This window comes from Ovis canadensis, chromosome 1 (genome assembly GCF_042477335.2).
Source record: "Ovis canadensis isolate MfBH-ARS-UI-01 breed Bighorn chromosome 1, ARS-UI_OviCan_v2, whole genome shotgun sequence".
NCBI lineage: Eukaryota > Metazoa > Chordata > Mammalia > Artiodactyla > Bovidae > Ovis > Ovis canadensis.
The window spans coordinates 99,091,528-99,115,946 of record NC_091245.1 but is presented as its reverse complement, the minus strand read 5'-3'; the positions used below and the strand labels follow the sequence as shown (position 1 = coordinate 99,115,946).

The 24,419-nt window shown below is 38.7% G+C and overlaps 1 protein-coding gene across 4 annotated transcripts in view; it reads left to right on the top strand.

The window, feature by feature from the left end:
- The window catches only part of FMO5 (flavin containing dimethylaniline monoxygenase 5), a 39,677-nt gene extending 19,806 nt beyond the window's left edge, over positions 1 to 19,871 (top strand). For all 4 annotated transcript variants that reach the window (XM_069602504.1, XM_069602499.1, XM_069602513.1 and 1 more), the window contains exons 6-9: positions 4,390 to 4,589; positions 7,721 to 8,073; positions 14,618 to 14,690; positions 17,639 to 19,871. In XM_069602504.1, the coding sequence (XP_069458605.1) occupies positions 4,390 to 4,589; positions 7,721 to 8,073; positions 14,618 to 14,690; positions 17,639 to 17,984 (972 nt within the window). In that variant the 3' untranslated portion in view covers positions 17,985 to 19,871. The remainder of the gene's footprint in view (positions 1 to 4,389; positions 4,590 to 7,720; positions 8,074 to 14,617; positions 14,691 to 17,638) is intronic.
- The last annotated feature ends 4,548 nt before the right edge of the window (positions 19,872 to 24,419 follow it).

Here is a 24,419-nt window from a genome sequence, read left to right as displayed (position 1 = left end):
AAAGCTTTTCACTCATAGGCTGGTAGGGGAATTTTCCCCTTCACTCTTCTTCACTCCCCAAATGAAAAAGAAAAAAGAAAAAAGAAAAAAAAAGCAGTCTAATCCTCTGAAGATAACATGGACATCAGTATGAAAAGCATCCACATTGTAGCACATGCAAGCAGCTCTCCCCAGCTTCTGAGTACAATTAGTTAACATAGAATATCATCCACAGTAAAGCCATTTCTATGTCCTTGAGGGTTTTTTGGTTGTTTTGTTGTTGTTGTTTTTGTATCATAGATTTTGAACTGGGAAGAAAGTATCTTCATTATAAATTCCTAGAAAAAGACATCATCTTTCTGGAATCATAACTTTTTTGGCATAGTTAAATGGTTGTTCTTCAGTAACTTTAATTAAACATACATTTTAAATTACTTTTAAAAAAGGAAGTTTAATGCCACAACTTTGTTAAATAACCTTTACCCAGAAACTCCATTCAATAACACTTCTTCTCAGGTTTATCCTCATCTATTACCACAAAACTGATTTCACATGTTACTCCATGAATTAATTCAATAAGCATTTATTAGGAAACAGTTAGGTAAATAATAAAGGGTAAAAATGTATGTGGGTGATGTATTAAAAGAATGTTCAAAGTATGTGGTAGGGACCCAAGGCATGAGCTATCTTTAATACCATTGGCTTGTTAAATTGTCAGCCATAGAGAAGCTTGGCCTTACAAGCACTCAGTTCAGTTCAGTTCAGTCGCTCCGTCGTGTCTGACTATTTGTGACCCCATGAATTGCAGCACGCCAGGCCTCGCTGTCCATCACCAACTCCTGGAGTTCATGCAAACTCATGTCCATCGAGTCGGTGATGCCATCCAGCCACCTCATCCTCTGTTGTCCCCTTCTCCTCCTGCCCCCAATCCCTCCCAGCATCAGAGCCTTTTCCAATGAGTCAATCTTTGCATGAGGTGGCCAAAGTATTGGAGTTTCAGCTTTAGCATCAGTCCTTCCAATGAACACCCAGGACTGATCTCCTTTAAAATGGACTGGTTGAATCTCCTTGCAGTCCAAGGGACTCTCAAGAGTCTACTCCAACACCACAGTTCAAAAGCATCAATTCTTCGGTGCTCAGCTTTCTTCACAGTCCAACTCTCACATCCATACATGACTACAGGAAAAACCATAGCCTTGACTAGATGAACCTTTGTTGGCAAAGTAATGTCTCTGCTTTTTAATATACTATGTATGTTGGTCATAACTTTCCTTCCAAGGAGTAAGCGTCTTTTAATTTCATGGCTGCAGTCACCATCTGCAGTGATTTTGGAGCCCCCAAAATAAAGTCTGACACTGTTTCCACTGTTTCCCCATCTATTTCCCATGAAGTGATGGGACCAGATGCCATGATCTTCGTTTTTTGAATGTTGAGCTTTAAGCCAACTTTTTCACTCTCCTCTTTCACTTTCATCAAGAGACTTTTTATTTCCTCTTCACTTTCTGCCATAAGGGTGGTGTCATCTGCATATCTGAGGTTATTGATATTTCTCCCTGCAGTCTTAATTCCAGCTTGTGCTTCTTCCAGCCCAGCGTTTCTCATGATGTAATCTGCATAGAAGTTAAATAAGCAGGGTGACAATATACAGCCTTGACGTACTCCTTTTCCTATTTGAAACCACTCTGTTGTTCCGTGTCCAGTTCTAACTGTTGCTTCCTGCATATAGGTTTCTCAAGAGGCAGGTCAGGTGGTCTGGTATTCCCATCTCTTTCAGAATTTTCCACAGTTGATTGTGATCTACGCAGTTAAAGGCTTTGGCATAGTCAATGAAGCAGAAATAGATGTTTTTCTGGAACTCTCTTGCTTTTTCGATGATCCAGCAGATGTTGGCAATTTGATCTCTGGTTCCTCTGCCTTTTCTAAAACCAGCTTGAACATCAGGAAGTTCACAGTTCACGTATTGCTGAAGCCTGGCTTGAAGAATTTTGAGTATTACTTTACTAGCATGTGAGATGAGTACAATTGTGCAGTAGTTTGAGCATTCTTTGGCATTGGAATAAAAACTGACTTTTTCCAATCCTATGGCCACTGCTGAGTTTTCCCAATGTGCTGGCATATTGAGTGCAGCACTTTCACAGCATCATCTTTCCGGATTTGAAATAGCTCCACTGGAATTCCATCACCTCCACTAGCATTGTTCATAATGATGCTTTCTAAGGTCCACTTGACTTCACATTCCAGGATGTCTGGTTCTAGGTGAGTGATCACACCATCATGATTATCTGGGTCATGCAGATCTTTTTTGTACAGTTCTTCCGGGTATTCTTGCCACCTCTTCTTAATATCTTCTGCTTCTGTTAGGTCCATACCATTTCTGTCCTTTATTGAGCCCATCTTTGCAAGAAATGTTCCCTTGGTATCTCTAATTTTCTTGAAGAGATCTCTAGTCTTTCCCATTCTGTTGTTTTCCTCTATTTCTGTACAAGCACTGAGGAACCATAATTTGCCAAAGAACAGGGCAGCAAGAGTGGGTGGAGGTAAGGTGGATATGTTTCTGATAAAGGTTTGTGACATATGTATTATTGTCACTATTTTATATAGAGAGAACTTTTTACTATTTTTTAAATGGAAGATAATTGCTTTATAATGTATTGGTTGAGAACTTTTTAACTGCAGTTCTGAGCATTTACATTACTTATAACCTATATTGTTAAAGTTATATAGATTGTACACAAAATAATTTGATTCCTAAGACCATGCATGCTCTTTCAACTGTGACACATAAAAGTAGTTAATTATGATAGTGCTTAAGGTCACCATTGGTGAGAATACATGTATGAAGTATATGATCATCCCTCTGTAGACAGGTCACCTTTTAACGGAGGACTTAAACAAAAAACCATAAAACAAGGACTTCCCTGGCAGTACAGTGGTTAAGACTCCAGTGCAGAGGGTGTGTGTTCAGTCCCTGGTTGGGGAACTAAGATCCCACTTGCTGCAGGGCATGAACCAAAAAAAAAAAAAAAAAGAAAAGAAAAGAAAACCCACGAAACAATGTACTTAAATAGCTTGCTGCTGCTACTGCTGCTGCTGCGTCACTTCAGTCATGTCCGACTCTGTGTGACCCCATAGACGGCAGCCCACCAGGCTCCCCCATCTCCAGGATTCTCCATGCAAGAACACTGGAGTGGGTTGCCATTTCCTTCTCTAATGCATGAAAGTGAAAAGTGAAAGTGAAGTCACTCAGTCATGTCCAACTCTTAGCGACCGCATGGACTGTAGCCCACCAGGCTCCTCCATTCATGGGATTTTCTAGGTAAGAGTACTGGAGTGGGGTGCTATTGCCTTCTCCGCTTAAATAGCTTACAACCCTGGAAACTATCTCTAGAGAGTGTTATAACATAGACAAAGTGATGCTTTTGCCAAGTAGCCAAATACCAAACTTTTATTAGCTCTGGTGGACTTGAGCCAGCAGATGACACAGAAAGAGTGACCAGCTCCTCTGTTGCTCTACTTGCAATTTTCAGTTTTTCCCTTAAATAACTGAAACATTTCTTAAGCACAAGCTTTGGCGTAGGTAAGACTTAGGTTAGAAATTCAGCTCTACCACTTAGTAGCTATATGAGTTCAGGCAAATTATTCATCTTCTCCATGTTTCTCATCCATCAAATGGACATAATATTACCTACCTCAAGAGGTATTTATTTATTGATCAAATAAAAATACAGATAAAGGACCTAATACAGTGACTTACAGGTTACAATTCTCAATAAATGGACATGTTGATGATGGTATGTTGGGAACTTAAAGATGTATCTGATATACCCTTCCACCTTGGAGAAAATACATTAGGAAAGACAAAAATCAGAATATACAATGTTAAATATCAGTATAATTGATGTTTTTTTTTTTGTAATAACGCAAACAATGTCAAAGGCCAAGAATAGATTGAAGGTTTTAAATTAAATGATGTCCACTTCCTGTCAGCTTTACTGTTCCCTGATTTTAAATGAGTTGAACAGGTGATAGAGAAGTTCAGAAAATGGAGAGAAAATTATCAGCCAGAATGATCAGTGGTATCTTATGGAGGAGAGAGACTTGATTCTGGATCTTATAAAGGAATAAGCTTTAGAGAATCTAGGGAATAGGGGGCCTTTCAGGGAGGCATAATGACATTAAACAGAAATGCAGTGGTAGCTTACAGCAAGATATATTCTTGTTCAGTGAATATACCAATTTAATTGTAAGCTTAGTGTTTGAGAAGAAAATGGCAGGAAATTTAAATAAATAAAGAGATAGGCAGGGAATAAAAAGCCAGATTAATGAGTTTGAACTTCATCTTGAAAAAAATGGGCTCCCATTTCTTCAGAGAATGGCAAAAGCAAAAATTATTTTTTCCCCATCCCTCAGGTTTTCCTCAGCACCAGAAAAGGGGCTTGGATCCTCAATCGTGTAGGAGACTGTGGATATCCTTTTGATACAATTTTGTCATCTCGATTTAATCATTTGCTGAAGAAGATTACTGGTGAATCAGCAGCAAATGCATATTTGGAAAAAAAGATTAACCAAAGGTTTAATCATGAAATGTTTGGCCTGAAGCCTAAACACAGGTATGTTCCAAGGCTTGGAGTTGGCAGTGATGGCCAAGGCAAAGTATAAGGGCTGTGCCCACAGGCTAACAGTAGAGCTTACCTCTACCTGTACATGAAACAGATGCACAGAATCAGAAATCAGATTTCTACCTTGCCCCACAGAAGTCCAAGATCTACTGGTCTGTAATTTTCCGTCTAGAATTCTCCTTGGCATTAATCATTTTATTATTCTCCAAGGTACGAGTTCTTTTTACGTGATGCCCAACAGCGACAATAAAATGGTAGTAGAGGGCAGTGCATCCTTCATTCATCTAACAAACAACTGAGCATCTGAGCCAAGCATTAAACTGGCTTGAGAATACTGAGACTCAAGACCTAATAGTAGTACTAACATCTTACCTTTTTGAAGACTTAATATAAGACAGACACGGTGCTAAATGTGTTACTGCATGATCTCATTTAGTCCTCACAGTAGCCCTATAGGTTGGTACTATTTTGATCTCCATTTTGCAAATATAAAAATTGACAATTAGAGAAACTAACTTGCCCAAGATCACGTAAGCAATAAATGAGAAATGGCTAGTTCTTTAAATACTCTAACAAGAAGACAGGCGGTAGAATATGATGTTATAAAAGAAATGCATGGAGATTATGAAGAACAGAAGTCTTCACACAGAAGTGGACTGTGATAGCATTTCCAGATTTTAAATGCTTTTTACTCCCTCCAACTTTTAATTTTTTTAATGTTTAGATTTACTTGCTATAAAATAGTAAGTGCAATGAACACCCATATACCCTTCATTTAGACTGACCTATTATTAACAGTTCACTATATTTCCTTTCTCTCTCTTTCTGGAGGTATATAGATCCATACATATATAGTATCTTTATATCCATGCATGCATTCATACATTTTTTCCCTGAACTATTTGAGAGTAACTACTTGTAGTCAATAGGACATTTTACCCTACATTCTTTAGCATACATTGCCTAAGAAAAAGGGCATTCTTCTACATAAACATAATATAATTACCACACTTAAGCAAACTGAACATTGACAAAGTACCATTATCTATTGCTAATATATTGCATATTCAAATTTCCCAAATTGTCTCAATAATATTTGTAGCTTTTTATTTTGGGGCCACACTGCATGGCTTAAAGTGCAGAGTCCTAATCACTGGACCACAAGGGAATTCTTTGTAGCTTTTTTTATTTTTAAAATCTAGGATCCTGTCAGATAATACACCATTGCATTCAGTTGTCATCTCTCTTTTATCTCTCTTAATCTGAAATTATTCTCTATTTTTTTACATGTTTTTTTTTTTTTTTTAAGAATTGAAGCCATTTGTTTTGCAGGAAGTCTCTAAATTTGGACTTTCATAGTTGTTCTTCCTCTATTATATTTAGATTAAATGGTTCTGGTGCAAATGCTCATAGGTTATGTTGTGCCTTCTTGGTGGGTCACATCAGGAACCAAATGATAGCAGTTTATTGCATATTAATGATGTTAAATTTGATCACATGGATTTGGTAGTAGCTACCAGGTTTCTCTTCTGTAAAGATATTTTTTTCCTTTGAAAGTAATCAATGGGGTGATACTTGGAGAGTGTGTTTCCCAACAAACTTTCAGCCATTCATTTGACCCAGTTATGGAAACTGTAGCATCCAAAACTTTGGGAATCACAAAAATAAACTGAGTCTTTATGAAATAATAGGAGATAGTCAAACAAATAGAGTAAGGAAGTAGCATTCTAATTATACATACAAGGTCTTAGAATAGCAAAAAATACATTATGCTGTAAGACCTGCACATAGTTTCGTTGGGCTGGCCTATTAGGCAGAGATAGAAGAGTGCCTGAGTACATCTCCAGGTTCGCTGGAGATAAATAAAACGAAAAGTTTAGAATGAAGACAGTCCAGAGCCATCATCAAGAGGTTTTAAGTGAGTGACATCATAATAATAAATACATTTTTGAACAATCACTCCCAGAATAATGTAGAACATAGATTGAGGGGGGATGGAGCAGGAGACCCTAAAGACAACTATAACAGTTCAGGTGAAACAGAGAATGAGTAAAACAATTCTGAAGCTGTTTAAAGGAGAAAGGGTGGCCTTGGTAACCAGATGTAAGACTCACAGTTTTGTGATTTGGGCAACAGTGTGGAATTGTGGTACTGTTAGTGAAAAGGAGTAAGTTTGGAGAGAAAGATGAAATGATGAGGTTGGAGTGAGAACAGAATCACAAACCTAAAGATTTGAGTCAAGGAATTACTAAATGCAACAAGCCGGTAATACTGTTTAAACAGACCAGTTCCTGAGAAGAGGCCAGCTCTGTCCGAACATGGCAGGCTGAGGATTCTCAGTCTGTTAACACAGTATCCAAGGGTTCAGACTGTTTTTAGAAAGGTCCAAATTCTGCAAATCTGTCATTTTTTTGTCACCTTATCCTATGCTATTTCTAGGAAACACTACTTACCATGCCCAGAGGATCTCAAGGGAGTTCATGAAAAACCATTTTGATATAAATCCTGAAGTCCTAGGCTGCAGGACCTTAGGCAAGCCACTTAACTTCTTTAGTCCTCAGTTTCCTCATCTATAAAACCTGGATAATGGTAACTGTCCTGCCTTCTTCATTAGGTTTATGTTAATGTATGTAAAATCAATTTATAAATATAAATTACTATGCACACGTAGTTCATTATACAGTTTGGAAAATGATGGTTCAAGTCTACCTCGTGGGCCTTTGAAACTAAAATGAGGCTCAATAGGATGCTGATAATACAGTTCTGCAGACTTTCTGGCATATGGATAGAAACCATGAGACTGTGGCCTTATTAGGTCACCAAGAGCATTATTATTCCTTGAGAAACCATACATCTACTTTTCAAATAAGACCATTCTTCCCTTACTTCTCCAACATCTTCCCTTTCAATGCCTTCCACAGTCCAACATCTACTCTGAGATCATCCTTATCTTTATCAAGCTGGTATATATTAGACCCTTCCCAAATGTCATGAATAGAGGGAGACTATTGGCATATTGATTAACCACCTCAATCAAAGCAGAATTTTACTTACATGTTAATGATTTCTCTCTCTCTCTCTCATGATCTCTCTCCTTTCTCCTTCTTTATCATCATTCACAGAGTTTTCAGCCAGCATCCAACAGTGAATGATGACCTGCCAAACCGTATAATTTCTGGCTTTGTGAAGGTGAAAACAAATGTGAAGGAGTTCACAGAGACAGCAGCCATATTTGAGGACGGCTCCAGGGAGGATGACATTGATGTTGTTATCTTTGCTACAGGCTATAGCTTTGCATTTCCTTTTCTTGAAGATTCTGTCAAAGTAGTCAAAAACAAGATATCCCTGTATAAAAAGGTCTTCCCTCCTAACCTTGAAAAGCCAACTCTTGCAATCATAGGCTTGATCCAGCCCTTGGGTGCCATTATGCCCATTTCAGAGCTGCAAGGACGCTGGGCCACTCAAGTATTTAAAGGTAAGTGACCATGTAAGATGATTACCTAATTACTTAGCAGTGTGTTTAATTATGTTTATGTTCTTGCTTGTAAATAGCCAGATAGTATATATGATTATAACAGTGCCTGGCACAAAGTTAGTGCTCAAAAATTAATTGTTGAGGGAATATAAAGTAGTAATTTATAACCATGGACCTACAGCAAAATGTCCTGGGAAATTTTCCCAAAATAGGCTTGTTTTGCTGGTGGTATTTAATTAATAAGTCCGAGATGGAGCTGATATAAAATCATTGAGAAAATTGTTCTCCAGATGATTATAATGTGCACTCCAGATTAAAATCCACTCTTTTAGATTTTAGAAAATGGATACATATTTGTGAAGCAGTCTTCTTTTATTATAGTTAGAGAAAGTCAAATATAGAAGTGCTGTGACTTGATTTCAGCAAAAAATTAAGACCTGGTAAAGACTAGTCCAGAATATAGAATATTCAGCCACTCAAATTCTCAATTTTCCCCCTTTATATTCCCTTTTTCAGAAAATTTTGGCTATGAGAACATGAGAAAAAACTTTAGGGTTTGGGATAGTAGGTTCAGTATGAATTAGCAGAATAATGTGGCTTCTAAAGATTTAATTATACCTGACATCATTAAAAAACTATAATATCCTGGAATTTACAACATTCTTCTCTAAGTCAGACCACACTGTGGTCAGACCACACCTAAAGATATTTTAAAAGTGAAACTGGAGTACATTAAAAGGAGAGAGATAAAAATGGTTACGGGATTTGAAAATGTGCCATTTGAAGTACTAAAAAGGAGCTGACATATAGATTCAGGGATCAGATCTGATAGACAGAGAAGAAGAACTATGGATGAAGGTTCATAACATTGTATAGGAAGCAGTAATCAAAACCATCCCTAAGAAAAAGAAATGCAAAAAGGCAAAATGGTTGTCTCAGGAGGCCCTAAAAATAGCTGAGAAAAGAAGTGAAAGGCAAAGGAGAAAAGGAAAGATATACCCATCTGTATGCAGAGTTCCAAAGAATAGCAAGGAGAGATAAGAAAGCCATCCTAAGTGAACAATGCAAAGAAATAGAGGAAAATAATAGAATGGGAAAGACTAGAGATCTCTTCAAGAAGATTAGAGATACCAAAAGCACATTTCATGCAAAGATGGGCATAATAAAGGACAGAAATGTTATGGACCTAACAGAAGCAGAAGATATTAAGAAGAGGTGGCAAGAATACACAGGAAAACTATACAAAAAAGATCTTAATGACCTAGACAACCACGATGGTGTTTTCACTCACCTAGAGCCAGACATCCTGGAGTGTGAAGTCAAGTGGGCCTTAAGAAGCATCACTACAAATAAGGATAGTGGAGGTGATGGAATTCCAGCTGAGCTATTTCAAATTCTAAAAGATGGTGCTGTGAAAGTGCTGCACTCAAAATGCCAGCAAATTTGGAAAACTCAGCAGTGGCCACAGGACTGAAAAAGTTCAGTTTTCATTCCAGTTCCAAAGAAGAAAAATGCCAAAGAATGTTCAAACTACCACACAATTGCACTTATTTCACATGCTAGGTAGGTAACGCTCAAAATCCTTCAAGCTAGGCTTCAACAGTGTGTGAACCAAGAAATTCCAGATGTACGAGCTGGATTTAGCAAAGGCAGAGAAACCAGAGATCAAATTGCCAACATCTGTTGGGTCACAGAAAGAGCAAAAAAATTCCAGAAAAACATACTTCTGCTTTATTGACTATGCAAAAGCCTTTGACTGTGTGAAAAGTGAAAGTTGCTCAGTTGTGTCCGACTCTTTGTGACCCTATGGAATTCTCCAGGCCAGAATACTGGAGTGGGTAGCCTTTTCCTTCTCCAGGGGATCTTCCTAACCCAGGGATCGAAGCTAGCTCTCCAGCATTGCAGGTGGATTCTTTACCAGCTGAGCCACCAGGGAAGCCCCTTTGACTGTGTGGTTCACAAAAAACTGTGAAAAATTCTTAAAGAGATGGGAATACCAGACCACCTCACCTGCCTCCTGAGAAATCTGTAGGCAGGTCAAGAAGCAACTATGAGAACCAGACATGGAACAACGGACTGGTTCCAAATTGGGAAAGGAGTATTTCAAGGCTGTATATTGTCATCCTGCTTATTTAACTTATATGCAGAGTACATCATGTAAAATGCTGGGCTGGATGAAGCACAAGCTGGAATCAAGATTGCTGGGAGAAATATCAGTAACTTCAGATATACAGATGACACTGCCCCAATGGCAGAAAGTGAAGAACTAAAGAGTCTCTTGATGAAAGTGAAAGAGGAGAGTGAAAAAGTTGGCTTAAAACTCAACATTCAAAAAACTAAGATCATGGCATCCGGTCCCATCACTTCATGGCAAATAGATGGGGAAACAATGGAAACAGTGACAAACTTTATTTTCTTGGGCTCCAAAATCACTGCAGATGGTGACTGCAGCAATGAAATTAAAAGATGCTTGCTCCATGGAAGAAAAGATATGACAAACCTAGATGGCATATTAAAAAGCAGAGACATTACTTTGCTGACAAAGGTCCATCTAGTTGAAGCTATGGTTTTTCCAGTAGTTATGTATGATTGTGAGAGACCATAAAGAAGGCTGAGTGCCGAAGAATAGTTACTTTTTAACTTTGGTGTTGGAGAAGACTGTTGAGAGTCCCTTGGACTGCAAGGAGATCCAACCAGTCCATCCTAGGGGAAATCAGTCCTGAATATTTGTTGGAAGGACTGATGCTGATGCTGAAGCTGAAGTTCCAATACTTTGGCCACCTGATGTGAAGAAGTGACTCACTGGAAAAGAGCTTGATACTGCATTGAAGACAGATTGAAGACAGGGGGAGAAGGGGATAACAGAGGATGAGATGGTTGGATGGCATCACTGACTCAGCGGACATGAGTTTGAGTAAGCTCCGGGAGTTGGTGATGGACAGGGGAGCCTGGCATGCTGCAGTTCATGGAGTCACCAAGATCAGACATGACTGAGTGACTAAACTGAATGGAGTCACAGTTCTTATAAAATATTTCAGCTTCTTCCCTAGTGAAGACTTCATGGTAGTAGAGAAAAATAAACAATGGTGATAATTGGCAGTGAAAACTAGTACAGCCACTACGGAGAACAGTGTAGAGATTCCTTAAAAAACTGGAAATAGAACTGCCATATGACCCAGCAATCCCACTGCTGGGCATACACACTGAGGAAGCCAGAAGTGAAAGAGACACATGTACCCCAATGTTCATTGCAGCACTGTTTACAATAGCTAGGACATGGAAGCAACCTAGATGTCCATTGGTAGAAGAAGGGTTAAGGAAGCTGTGGTACATATACACAGTGAAATATTACTCAGCTATAAAAAAGAATGCATTTGAATCAGTTCTGATGAGGTGGATGAAACTGGAGCCTATTATACAGAGTGAAGTAAGCCAGAAAGAGAAATACCAATACTGTATATTAATGCATATATATGGAGTTTAGAAAGACAGTAAGTTCAGTTCAGTTCAGTTGCTCAGTCGTGTCCGACTCTTTGCGACCCCTTGAATCACAGCACGCCAGGCCTCCCTGTTCATCACCATCTCCCGGAGTTCACTCAGACTCACGTCCATCGAGTCAGTGATGCCATCCAGCCATCTCATCCTCGGTCGTCCCCTTCTCCTCCTGCCCCCAATCCCTCCCAATCAGAGTCTTTTCCAATGAGTCAGCTCTTCTTGTGAGGTGGCCAAAGTACTGGAGTTTGAGCTTCAGCATCAATAAAGATGACCCTATATGCAAGACAGTAAATGAGACATCGATGCAAAGATCAGACTTTTGGACTAAGTGGGAGAAGGAAAGGGTGGGACGATATGAGAGAATAGCATTGAAAATGTATATTACCATATGTAAAATAGATGACTAGTGCAAGTTCAATGCATGAAGCAGGGCACTCAAAGCTGGTGCTCTGGGACAATCCAGAGGGATGGGTGGGAGGGAGGCGGGAGTGGAGTTCAGGATGGTGGGACACAGGTACACCCATGGCTGATTCATGACAATGTATGGCAAAAACCACCACAATATTGTAAAATAATTAGCCTCCAATTTAAATAAATAAATTTTAAAAAGATTAACCACATACACACAAAAAAGCTTTTCCAGATTTCCCCAAAGTTCTTTCATTTCTTTTCTTTTTCTTTTAATTTTTTGGCCATACCACGGGGCACATAGGATCATAGTTCCCAGCCAGGGATCAAACCTGTGCCCCCTGCATTGGAAGCATGGAGTCCTAACCACAGGGACTACCAGGGACGTCCCAGAGTTCTTTCATTTCTTAATTCTTTAATTCTATCCAGTAGATTGTGTACTCCTTGAGCGCTGGACCAGCAATCCAATGCAAGTAACCCATTAAGTTGGCTAATTCCAGTCATATTAAGTGGATCTTTTAAGTGGTCAATTAAGTAAGAGGAAAAAGTTGCATTACAATAGGCCACAGCACCTTAATATACTTTGAACAAACAACTGAGACTCTTCCAGAACAAGTGAACTATTGAGAGGATTAGGGAAAAAGCATTTGGAAGAGTCTGCATTATGGCTGTGGGATTAGGGGACTTTAGGGGAATTGTATAAAAAGCCCAGTTTTCTATGCTAGCAGAGCTTAGTGCTAATTCCTCCAGCTTTCTTTTAACACTCGGAAGAAAGGAATCATCAGAGAATCCCTATAAATTTATCAAACTTCCAAAAAGAACCCTGAGTTTTTTCTAATATTCATACCCCTACACTCTACTTACCAAACTCTTGCCTTTCTCATCTCTGAATTCTACCCTCACTGTGCTGATTTAAAGCCTTTAGAATCAGTTAATTTCACACATGCCCAGCTCAGCCTTGTCTTCTTGCCTCGTGTGTTCTTTCCTACCAAGTCCCATTTCCCTTCTTCCTTTGTTCTCTAGAATTTCTGTTCTCTTGTTAAGGAAATATTACACCCTTTTGTAGAACACTGAGTCTTCTTGCTTGCCTTGACCAAAATCTAGTTTTATTTTATCTTTGTCTCTTTTGTAACCTCTCAAGAGCCCTTGCAAGGATTCTACTCTCATTTAGTAACTTTCTTCCCTTGCAAACCATATGAAATGATACAACTCTCTGGATCACAAGGAGGCATTATGTCATAGCATGGCATTCAAGTTCCTTCACAAATTGGATACAGGCTGCTTTTTCATGCCTATCTTTCACTACTTTTCCCATATATGCTATCATCTTCTAGATCTTCTAGCTGACTTACCCACTAAGCAGCAAACACAGCAGGTAATATGTTGAAAGCTCTTTGTTTTCCTGGCTGCAAGCTGAGTCCTTGCAGGGCACAGGCTTCTCTAGTTGTGGTGCGAGGGCTTAGCTGCTCTGCTGCATGTGGGTTCTGAGTTCCCTAACCAGGGACTGAACCCACATGCCCTGCATTGGAAGACAGATTCTGAACCACTAGACCACCAAGTCAGTCCCCTGAAAGTTCTTTAAATAAAAGAATCAAGTTTATTTGCCTTTGTCTTCCAAGACTAGACCAATGCCTAGCACATGAGAGGCAGCTAATAAATCTCTATTCAATGAATGCAAGTTCAGCTTTGGTGGTTTTCTAAACTCTACAGTTGTTCCGTCCCTAAGTCATGTCTGACTCTTTGCAACCCCATGGATTGTGTAGCACACTGGGCTCCACTTTAGAGTTGGATTTAGAGTTGCGTACAACCAAGGGAGGAAATGAACAGACTTTTTCTACACAAATAAGGAGTAAAGGGGAAGGCATACAAGACAGAGAAAACAGCAGAAGCAAAGGCATAAGGTATGAGTACCTTTAGAGTTGGCTCAAATTTTCCATATGGCATAGTGCCTATAAATTCCTGGTATAAAGCTAATCATTGAAATTGAGAGTTTCCATGTTAAGTACTATCCTACCTTTGTCTAGCCATGTCCTTGGTGTTGGTGTTAAATTCCTGCTACTGGAACTCTTTGTGCAATGGTGCATAAATTTATTTGTTAAGACTGGGTATTATGAGTTGCCTTTGACCTTGCCCCTCACTCTCACCAAATAAAAAAGTTTATAAGGTAAGGTTTAGTTCCCAAAGGACTTAAGGCATAAAATAGATTGACAGTTTATTTTTACTTCCTTCTTTCTGTGGTATAAAGCCTCTTTGTGATTGAGTACAAGTACCGATGTGTTTCCCATCATCCTCCCACCCTTTTACTTTGAACCTAATTTTTCATATACCTTTTATCATTTTCTCATGTCCATATCTCATTTCCCAGGTGAAAGACTATTTTAGGGAGGAGGAAGATATTGGTTGGGAAGCAGATTAGGAGCAATTTCCTCCAAAGACAAAGTGGGAAACATTAAGCTACCGAAGTTAATGTGGTTATATTCTGGTGGTGGAAGGGTAAGGTGATCAAAACTGCATGTGTAACTTCCTTGGTACAGAAAACTAGCCTGTATTCCTTTGAATTCTCCATAGCATGGTAATTGTTAATAGGATTATTATTCACACTGAGGTAATTTTACACTTAAATTTTTTTTTTTCTCTTTAGGGTTAAAGACATTGCCCCCACAAAGTGAAATGATGACAGAAATAGCTAAGGTTCAAGAGGATATGGCAAAACAGTAAGAATTCTCCCAATTTTTCCCACTCAATTCTTAATAAGAGCAATGTTGTACTATATTTATTTTCCTTGTGTTCATTTAAGGATTTAGATATTTTGAAGGAAAGGAAATAATAGTTTGTGACAACAGAATAGAGAAATACCACCAAATGATTTGAGTATGGATGGGAAAGGAGAGAAGAGCTTAAGAAAATCCTATGTGTAAGGTCTAAAAGAAAAGTCAAGTAGGAAAAAGCACATGGAGGGAAAACCAGGTATGCTATTTTGGCAAGAATTACTTGAAGGGCTGTTAGAGCTGCCAGAGAAAGGAGGGGCAGTGATGAATTAATGAAGGGTAGATATGGTCAAATTACAAATCTGTAGGTAGACTTGCAGTTCTGCAGAGGTCATTTGCTGGCTGGCCTGTGACAGCATACTCAGGCCACAGTAGCTCTTGGGATGAACAGTCTATATGATCTGGGAAGGTGGTACCATCAGCTAGCTGCTTAGTGCTTATTTAGCAATCTGAATTTCAGAATTTAAACTTATTCACTGGGGGATTTTTATTTGAACAAAGTTGATGTTGATCAAGTCCTAAAAGTCAGAGGCACAATCACCCCATGCCCAAAGATGTGGTTATATGATTATACCAGTGTAACTCTCCCTTCTGGGAGGAAGAGAAAGTTTTTATTTAACCCTGATATACTTTCTAGGTGCCCTCCTGTTTTCCTCCTTCCTTTCACTGCCAAACTTCAACAGTATAAACATTCTGTATCACATGCTCTAAATTGACACCCTTTTCTCCCTCCATTGTAACTTCCATCCTTATTCCTGCAATTGCTGTCTTAAGAGTCATCCATGAACAACTTAATTTTTCTTTCACTACTGAGTTTGGTGCTTTTTAACACCTCTTCCTTCTTGGAGTGCTTTCTTTCCCTGGCACTATTTATTATTTTTATTATTAATTATATTATTATTGGGCTTCCTAGGTGGCTCAGATGGTGAAGAATCTGCCTGCAGTGCAGGAGACTTGAGTTCCATCCCTGGGTTGGAAAGATCCCCTCGAGAAGGGAATGGCCACCCACCCCAGTATTTTTGCCTGGAGAATTCCATAGATAGAGGAGCCTGGTGGGCTATAGTCCATGGGGTCACAATATTATATTATTTAAATAATTTATTATATTTATTATTTAGTATGTATTTATTATCAATTATTATATTTATATCATGTATTATATTTATTATATTATTTAAATATATTTATTATTACCCCATTTCAATTTTCCTCCTTTCTTTCCTTTGACTTACCTTCCGACTGTGAGTTCCTAAGGATAATATTTAACTTTTATTGAGGGTCAACTTTGTGCAAATACTAAGTGTTTTACATGTATGAGTTTATTTAATTCTCGAAACAATCCTACAAAGCAGGTACTAGTGTAATCTCTGTGACATCCTCCTGAATACTACAGCTGTTAACCCACTACATGCCTGTAAACCCATGAGCTAACATAACACCCATAAGGGAAAGCTCTCAAATTATTTCCTGTCTTACCTTCTTCTCTTCTAAACTTTAGTCCCATTTCATAAATTCCTTTGCCTATCTATCAGTTCCTCAGGAATTCTATCTTACCAGTTCTATTTCAAATTTATTTTCTATCATTTTTCCTGCCCTGTTTTTTATAGTTTCTTTTGGCGTTTCTATTTTTATTTTTTAAAAAAGTTTTTTGGCTGTACAGCATGTGGGATCTTAGTTCCCTGACCAGGGATTGAACCCATACTCTCCTTCCCCCTTCTCTCCTCCCCCTGCATTGGAAGTGCAGAGTTTTAACCGCTGGGCTGCCAGGGAAGTCCCTTTTCCTGTCCTTTTTGGATTTCTAGTAAGCCCATCTAATCGCAGTTAACCTGACTTGACTTTTCTCTTATTTCTTTTCTGCCCCACTGTTCTTTCTTTCTTTTTTTTTTTATAGAAAGTAAAAAGAGAAAGTCATCAATTAGCTCTTTAAATCCCACTGGCTTCCCCAATGGTACTAGTGGTAAAGAACCCACCTGCCAATGCAGGAGATGTAAGAGACGTGGGTTCAATCCCTGGGTTGAGAAGATCCCCTGGAGGAGGGCATGGCAACCCACTCCTGTATTCTTGCCTGGAGAACCCCATGGACAGAGGAGCCTGGAGGGCTACAGTCCCTAGGGTCGCAAAGAGTCGGACACGACTGAAGCGATTTAGCATGCACTTTTCACATATTGTACTGTTACCACATTTTCTCTCCCAAAAGCCCATTTTGCTCTTCAAATCCGCACTTGCTGTAATCATTCCATCTGGTTCCATTTGGAGGAACCTTGTAGGATAAGTCATCCTCCCCCTCCTTTCAGGATTCCAAATTAATGTTGGTCCTGGGAAGTCCTGCCCTTTGGACTGTACTACCACCTCCCTCATGAAACAATTGAGGATCCCAAACTTGAGGATTTTTGTGGTGGGTTCTTTCTGACAACATCAGAGTCCTCTGTATCTCGATCTGCTGTTTGCTTCCATACATCCACCCTTATTTTCTCCATTCTTCCTCTGCTGTAGGTAGGGCCCACGAATATTCTGTGCTCACATTCTATACTCATTCTTGCTTTCTCCCTTTACTGTGCCATTCCCTTGACTTGTAATGCTCTCCTCTTTGTTCTCACTTGATCTATTTCTTCCACATCCTTCAAAACCTTATCATAGCTCTGTTTCAACTACCCTCCTCTACATTTCTATATTTATCAGCCTAAAACCACATGATTTAACCAAGTCTTAAATTCTTCTCTGTTTCATGTGTACCTATCTACTCCAGTAGATTATAAGGTCCTTAAGGATAGAGACCCTCTTTCTTCTCTGTTTTCTATAGTTCCTACCCCAATATTGAGCCAATAGCAGATACTCAGAAAGCACTGATTGATTGAATTGTTAATAGGCCATGGTTTCTGTCTTCTCTGCTTCAGGTATGTGGAAAGCCAACGCCATACCATTCAGGGAGACTATATAGGTACCATGGATGAGCTTGCTGATCTGGTGGGCGTCAAGCCCAATCTTCTGTCCCTGGCCTTCACTGACCCCAAACTGGCATTCCAGTTATTTTGGGGACCCTGTACTCCAATCCAGTATCGTCTACAGGGTCCTGGAAAGTGGGATGGAGCTCGAAAAGTGATCCTCACGACACAAGATCGTATCAAGAAGCCACTAATGACAAGAATAGTTGAAACCGACAATTCTAACACTTCGACAATAACAATGGCCAAGTTTATGTTGGCTGTTGTTTTCTTTGCCATAGTTATGACCTATCTGTAGCTGTTCCATTGTCATGTTTTTCCCAGTTTTTTTCGAAAACTGAATCTACAGATGCCTTTGGAGCCTGACGAGATTGAACAACGTTCATTGCCCAAAAAGAGATATTTCATATTGCCCAGAAATCTACTTTTCTTTCTCTTTCCAAAGCATTCATTCTTTTTCCTCTTTTCCCTTCAGTGAAATCTCAGCATTTCATTTGTATTGACTTACTTCCCTCACTCTTATGACTCATTACTTTTTCCTTCCAGTAATTCCTGGACCATGAGCTTAGATACTCTTTTAGTCATCTTTGTTTCTCTTTAGCAGAATTCCTGGCATGTGGCAGGTACTTAATAAATGTGTGCTGTCATTTATCAAATATTATGGTGGGGAATATAAGCCAATATCTACATAAGAAATGGGGACTCCATGTAACTGTGCTTCTAACAGTATTTTCTACTAGAAGCTGAATCTTTTGTTGTTTTTAATATATAACTAAATGTATTTTTCCTGAGAGATAAGAGAAAAAATTGTCTTTTAATTGTTGTATACACCTAAGATAAGATATATAGATACTTAAACATTTTGTTTCACTATCTATTCACTAGTATATCTGATACCTGGTCTTTTTTATTCTTTTCCCCTAAGTAACACATCTCTATTTTCTCAATGAGAACTACCTTCAACTGTCTAAGCTCACGGATCATTCTAACAATCTAGCAGCTGCCAACAGGTTCAACCTGACTGGAAAAACTGAGATTTTAAATTAGTGGTCCAGTCCTTTTTGATCTCTCAGTTCTCATATTAGTATACAAGACTTTATCTTAGGAACAGTGATAAGTAGCCATCAACTGCTATAGTATGACGTACAAATGTGACTGGATTTCCTCCCCCATCCCCCAACTCCCACTTTCTCCCCTCCATACCCTCCCACACACAGCAAGTCAAGGTAATTCAAAGAGGTCAGTTATGTAATAAATTAAAATTGATGATAACTAAATATAGGGGTATCCTACTTTTAACAGTTATGTCAGAAATTGTAAGTTGTGAAAAACAAAGCAAATGAAATGAAAACCAGGGACTCCAGTTTATGTCCAAGAGCTGCTGTTGATTCTGTTTTCTCATCCATAGAAGAGTTGCTCTGTTTTTGTGCCTCAGAGAAGTTAACTAAGTGTTAATTGTTGGGCACACAGAATTTCATGAAGAAAGGTATTGGATGTACCAATCAGATGTGTGTTCATAAAGATGCTGTTGTGTAATACATTTTGGGATTGCTATTACTTAACAAAAGAATAAGTTTGAACAACTGAAGAAACAACATTAGAAATTATTTTCTTTCCCAATATAAATAAGAGAACCAGAAATGTGAGAACTAAAACTTCTTCTTAATTGTATAACTATTAATATTTGTACAATTCCCTGCTATTTTGCCTGTGGAAAAACTTTTTAAGAATGAGAAGGCCTTTTGCCTTCCGTAATTCTTGTGATACTTGGGATTTATCCTCTATTAAAATGGACCTAGTATCTTTTTTTTAAATTGGAGTAGTTGCTTTACAATGTTTTGTTAGTTTCTACTGTATAGCAAAGTGAATCAGCTATATGTATACATATATCCCCTCTGTTTTTGGATTTTCTTCCCTATTTAGGTCACCACAGAGCACTGAATAGAGTTCTTTTTGCTATACAGTAAGTTCTCTAAAATGGACCTAGCATTTTCTAATCTGTAGACTATTCTAGTGCAAGAGTAAATAAAAATCCACTTCTTTTTCATTTCCTTCTTTTAACATATACATTTTCCTCTTTTAGCATGTAAGTTTGTTGAATTAATAGTCCTTTGACAACATAATTCCTAGTTATCAGTAATAAATACTCCACTTTCCTGTTTAAATAAAAAGCATGTAATTTTAAGTTGATTGATTCTCTCACTTTATGTATAATATGAAAGTTTACCAAAAAAAAACACCCCATCATCGTAAACCAAGCTAAAAGTCAGATGTGAATAGGAAAGTGAACTCAAAACAAACTCAAGATACAAAGCCCTAGTTACTGATTTTGTTGTCGTTGTTAGTCACTAAGTCATGTCCAACTCTTTTGACCCTATGGACTGTAGCCCACCAGGCTTCTCTGTCCATGGGATTTCCCAGGCAAGAATACTGGAGTGGGTTGCCATTTCCTTCTCCAGGGGATCTTCCCACCAGGGATCAAATCCACATCTCCAGTGTCTCCTGGATTGCGGGTGAATTCTTTATTGCTGAGTTATCTGGGAAGCTACAGTTACTGATTCAGTTCAGTTCAGTTCAGTTCAGTCGCTCAGTCGTGTCCAACTCTTTGCGACCCCATGAATCGCAGCATGCCAGGCCTCCCTGTCCATCACCATCTCCCGGAGTTCACCCAAACTCATGTCCATCGAGTCGGTGATGCCATCCAGCCATCTCATCCTCTGTCGTCCCCTTCTCCTCCTGCCCCCAATCCCTCCCAGCATCAGAGTCTTTTCCAATGAGTCAACTCTTCGCATGAGGTGGCCAAAGTACTGGAGTTTCAGCTTTAGCATCATTCCTTCCAAAGAACACCCAGGGCTGATCTTCTTTAGAATGGACTGGTTGGATCTCCTTACAGTCCAGGAGACTCTCAAGAGTCTCCTCCAACACCACAGTTCAAAAGCATCAATTCTTCGGTGCTTAGCCTTCTTCACAATCCAACCCTCACATCCATACATGACCACTGGAAAAACCACAGCCTTGACTAGACGGATCTTTGTTGGCAAAGTAATGTCTCTGCTTTTCAATATGCTATCTAGGTTGGTCATAACTTTCCTTCTAAGGAGTAAGCGTCTTTTAATTTCATGGTTACAGTCACCATCTGCAATTTACCACATCTTTCTTTTGTAATAATATTAAAAAGTAATATCATTTTCCTAATTATATTATACAAAAAAAGAGAGAGAGAGAGAAAGCTTTTTTGTAGTACCAGAAAGTAAGGAAGTGCTCAAAAAGCAAACTGGTGGGAGTATGTCATAGGGACACGGGAACCAACTGAAAATGGTCCCAGTGGCCAAAGCTGAATAACAGTATAAATAATCTAGCAATCTTGAGTGGCCTAGGCCTGCAGCAGCTTGAAATGCGGTTTTGGTTCCCAGCCAGAGACTGAAGCTGGATCATGATGTTGAAAGCACCAAATCCTAGCCACTAGGCCAGTTGTCAGTGACAAGGCCCCGGCTCTTCAGCTTTGCAGAAAAGAATTCCCACAAAGAGAGAAAGTAGTGAAACCAGTAAAGTATTTATTAGGAAGAAAAAGAGTACCATATGTGTGGATAAATACATGGACACACTCAGAGAGACAGTCCCTAAGTTGTGCCTTCGTGGCAATTTGAATTATGTTTATGGGGCATTTCTTTCAGTTTCTTTTGGCCATTCATTTTGATTTGCCTGGATCGGTGTCAATATTTGGTATATCTCAGATCCTCCCATGTGTGCCAAGATGGATTCTATGGAAAAGGCCTATGGGTAAAGCATCCCTTAGCACTCCCCTTCAAGGGGACATTCTGTGAATGTGTGGTCAGGAAGGTCTCCTGACTTCAAGAATGAGAAACACAGGGCCTGGGCAGGGCTCAGCCTCCAAAGAAGATCCTTGACAAGATATTCTTGTTTTGGTGTTTCGGTCCACAGGGAATAAATCTCCAATCACTTCATTGGGTGGGGCGGGGGTGTGGTAATCTATCTCCTGCCTCAGTAGAAGTGGATTACAATATAAAGTATAAAAAAATGCCCATGAGTCCATACTGATATAAATAAGTGATTGAGTAGTAAATAGGGCAGAATAGATAAAACTCCCATAGGAAGAATTTCAAACATTTACATAACTACACTACCCTCAAGGAGTTGAATCATAATTCCCCACTCCTTAAGTATAGGCTCTTCCTTCCAAAGAGAACAATATGGAAAGGGGGAGAATTAACTTTGCAGTGGAGAAATCAGACCAACACTACCTCAACTGGGTGATCAAGATTAACACCAACAGTGAAGTCATGTTGACAGTATGATGTGATGAGAAAGGTACTTTACATCTATGGTCTTCCTCCCTAAAACCATAACCCAGTCTACCCATGAGAAAAACATCAGACAAACCCAAGTTCAAGAATATCTTACAAAATACCCGACCATCTCAAAACTGTCAAGCTCATAAAAGAAAAAGGAAGGTCTGAAACTGCTGTAGTATAGAGGAGCCTAAGGGGACCTGATGTCTAAATGTAATGTATCTTGGATGGGTCTTGGAAAATAAAAAGGACAAGTAACAGAAAACGGAAGAAGTGTTAATAAACTATGGATTTTGTTTAATAACAGTGTACTGATTGGTTTATTGGTTGTGACAAATGTACCACAGTAATATAAAATGTTAACAATAAAATAAATTGGATGTGGGATATACAGGAACCCTATACTATCTTCCCAAGTTTTTCTTAAAACTATTCTAAAAATTTTAAATTATTAAATAAAAAAGAAACATATTCCTTTGGTTCAGGATTTGATCCAGAGCCATAATCTAGTGAAATTTTCTCAGGGGAGAAGTTATATTGGACAGTACCATTCATTTAAATTACTATCTTTTCCCTTGATTAGTCTACAAATTAAGCTGTTTTAATAAAGCACACTATAACTTACTATAGCAATTGTTTTCCTTTGCTGAGTAAGTATAGGCTACAGTTGTAGAGAGGAGAAAATGGTAATATAAGGTCAAAGGACACATTTTCTTAAAATACTCAGTTAATTTCTTTCTTGTAGCTGAGTATATTAAGACAGTCATCTCCACTAGCAAATTGTATGATATATTAATGACAAGTGCATTCATGAATGAGATAATTTTACTCAATATTGGATCTCTGCATTGTTAATTTTATCAATAGTAATATAAAATACACTATATCAACATCCTCCAGACTGCCTATTGGAATTTACCAAAGTGCTGTGTTTTTACCATGCTTCCATATACATTCTCATGCTGTACCCTCCTCTTGTTACATGTTCCAGCCTACTTCATATTTCACCTTCAAGATTCACTTTATCTGTTATCTCTTCCAGAAATCTCTTGATTTCCAGGAGGAAACTGGTGACTGCACCACACTTGGTATATCGCTCAATTATACATGATGAATATCACAGTCACACTACATAATATCAATTGTTTATCTCACCAAGTTCTTCTTTGAACTAGTAAATTCCTTCCAGGAAGATACTTTATAATTAATTTGTATGTTCCTATGGCAACCCATTCCAGTACTCTTGCCTGGGAAACCCCATGGACGGAGGGGCCTGGTGGGCTATAGTCCATGGGGTTTCTAGGAGTCGGACACAACTGAGTGACTTCACTTTCACTTTTCACTTTCATGCATTGGAGAAGAAAATGGCAACCCAGTCCAGTGTTCTTGCCTGGAGAATCCCAGGGACAGGGGAGCCTGGTGGGCTGCTGTCTATGCGGTCACACAGAGTCAGACACGACTGAAGTGACATAGCTTAGCAATGCCCAATATAGTGTCTGATACATGGTAAGACCTCAGTAAATTAGTGTAGTTAATTAAATAAACTCAACATGGGAGATAACAGTATGAGTTTTTTTAAAAGTAAATAAAATAGTGAATAATACTTTACCATTTTATTAAAAAGTGATCAGGAGATTAAGGGGTTCTTAACACTTTGAAATGTTTGTGGGCCAAGCACGTTCTTCCAGAACATATTCTTGAATAAATCTTTGATCTGAGTCAGTAGGTCATCTCTAATATTCCATTTGGTTCGAAACACAAGTGATATGTCTTATCTATAACTTATTTCCTTGATTAAACGCAGGGTTTAAAAAGTCAGTCTCAGCACAGGAAAGAAGATGGGGGACATGTCTTCTTTGATCCTGCTTGCTGTCCTGGTCCTCACTACTGTTTCTTCATGTTTTGTCACATTCCCCACCTTCTTCAAAGTACCCACTATCTCTTCTGTTTAAAGTTATTTAGAGACCTCCTGTTTACTCTTCATTCAGGGAAGATTTGGGCACCAAGCTTTCCACCTTTCTCTATATATAATTACTCCCGTAGTTGATTTTTTCAGCATTTTTTTAACCTCAATTTTTTATTGATATATAACTGACATGCATTATGTTAGTTTCAAATGTACAATATAATGATTTATGCATATGTTATTAAGTGATCACCACAGTTAGTATAGTTAAGATCTACCACCACAAATAGTTACCAAAATTTTTTTCTTGTGATGAGAACTTTGAAGATCTACTCTGTTAGCAACTTTCAAACGTACAACAGAATATTGTTAATTATAGTCACAATGGTGTACATTATATCCCCAGGACTTATTTTACAACTGGAAGTAGTTACCTTTAGGGGCTTCCCTGATGGCTCAGGCAGTAAAGAATCCACCATGATTCCCATGCCTGGAGAATCCCCATGGACAGAGGAGC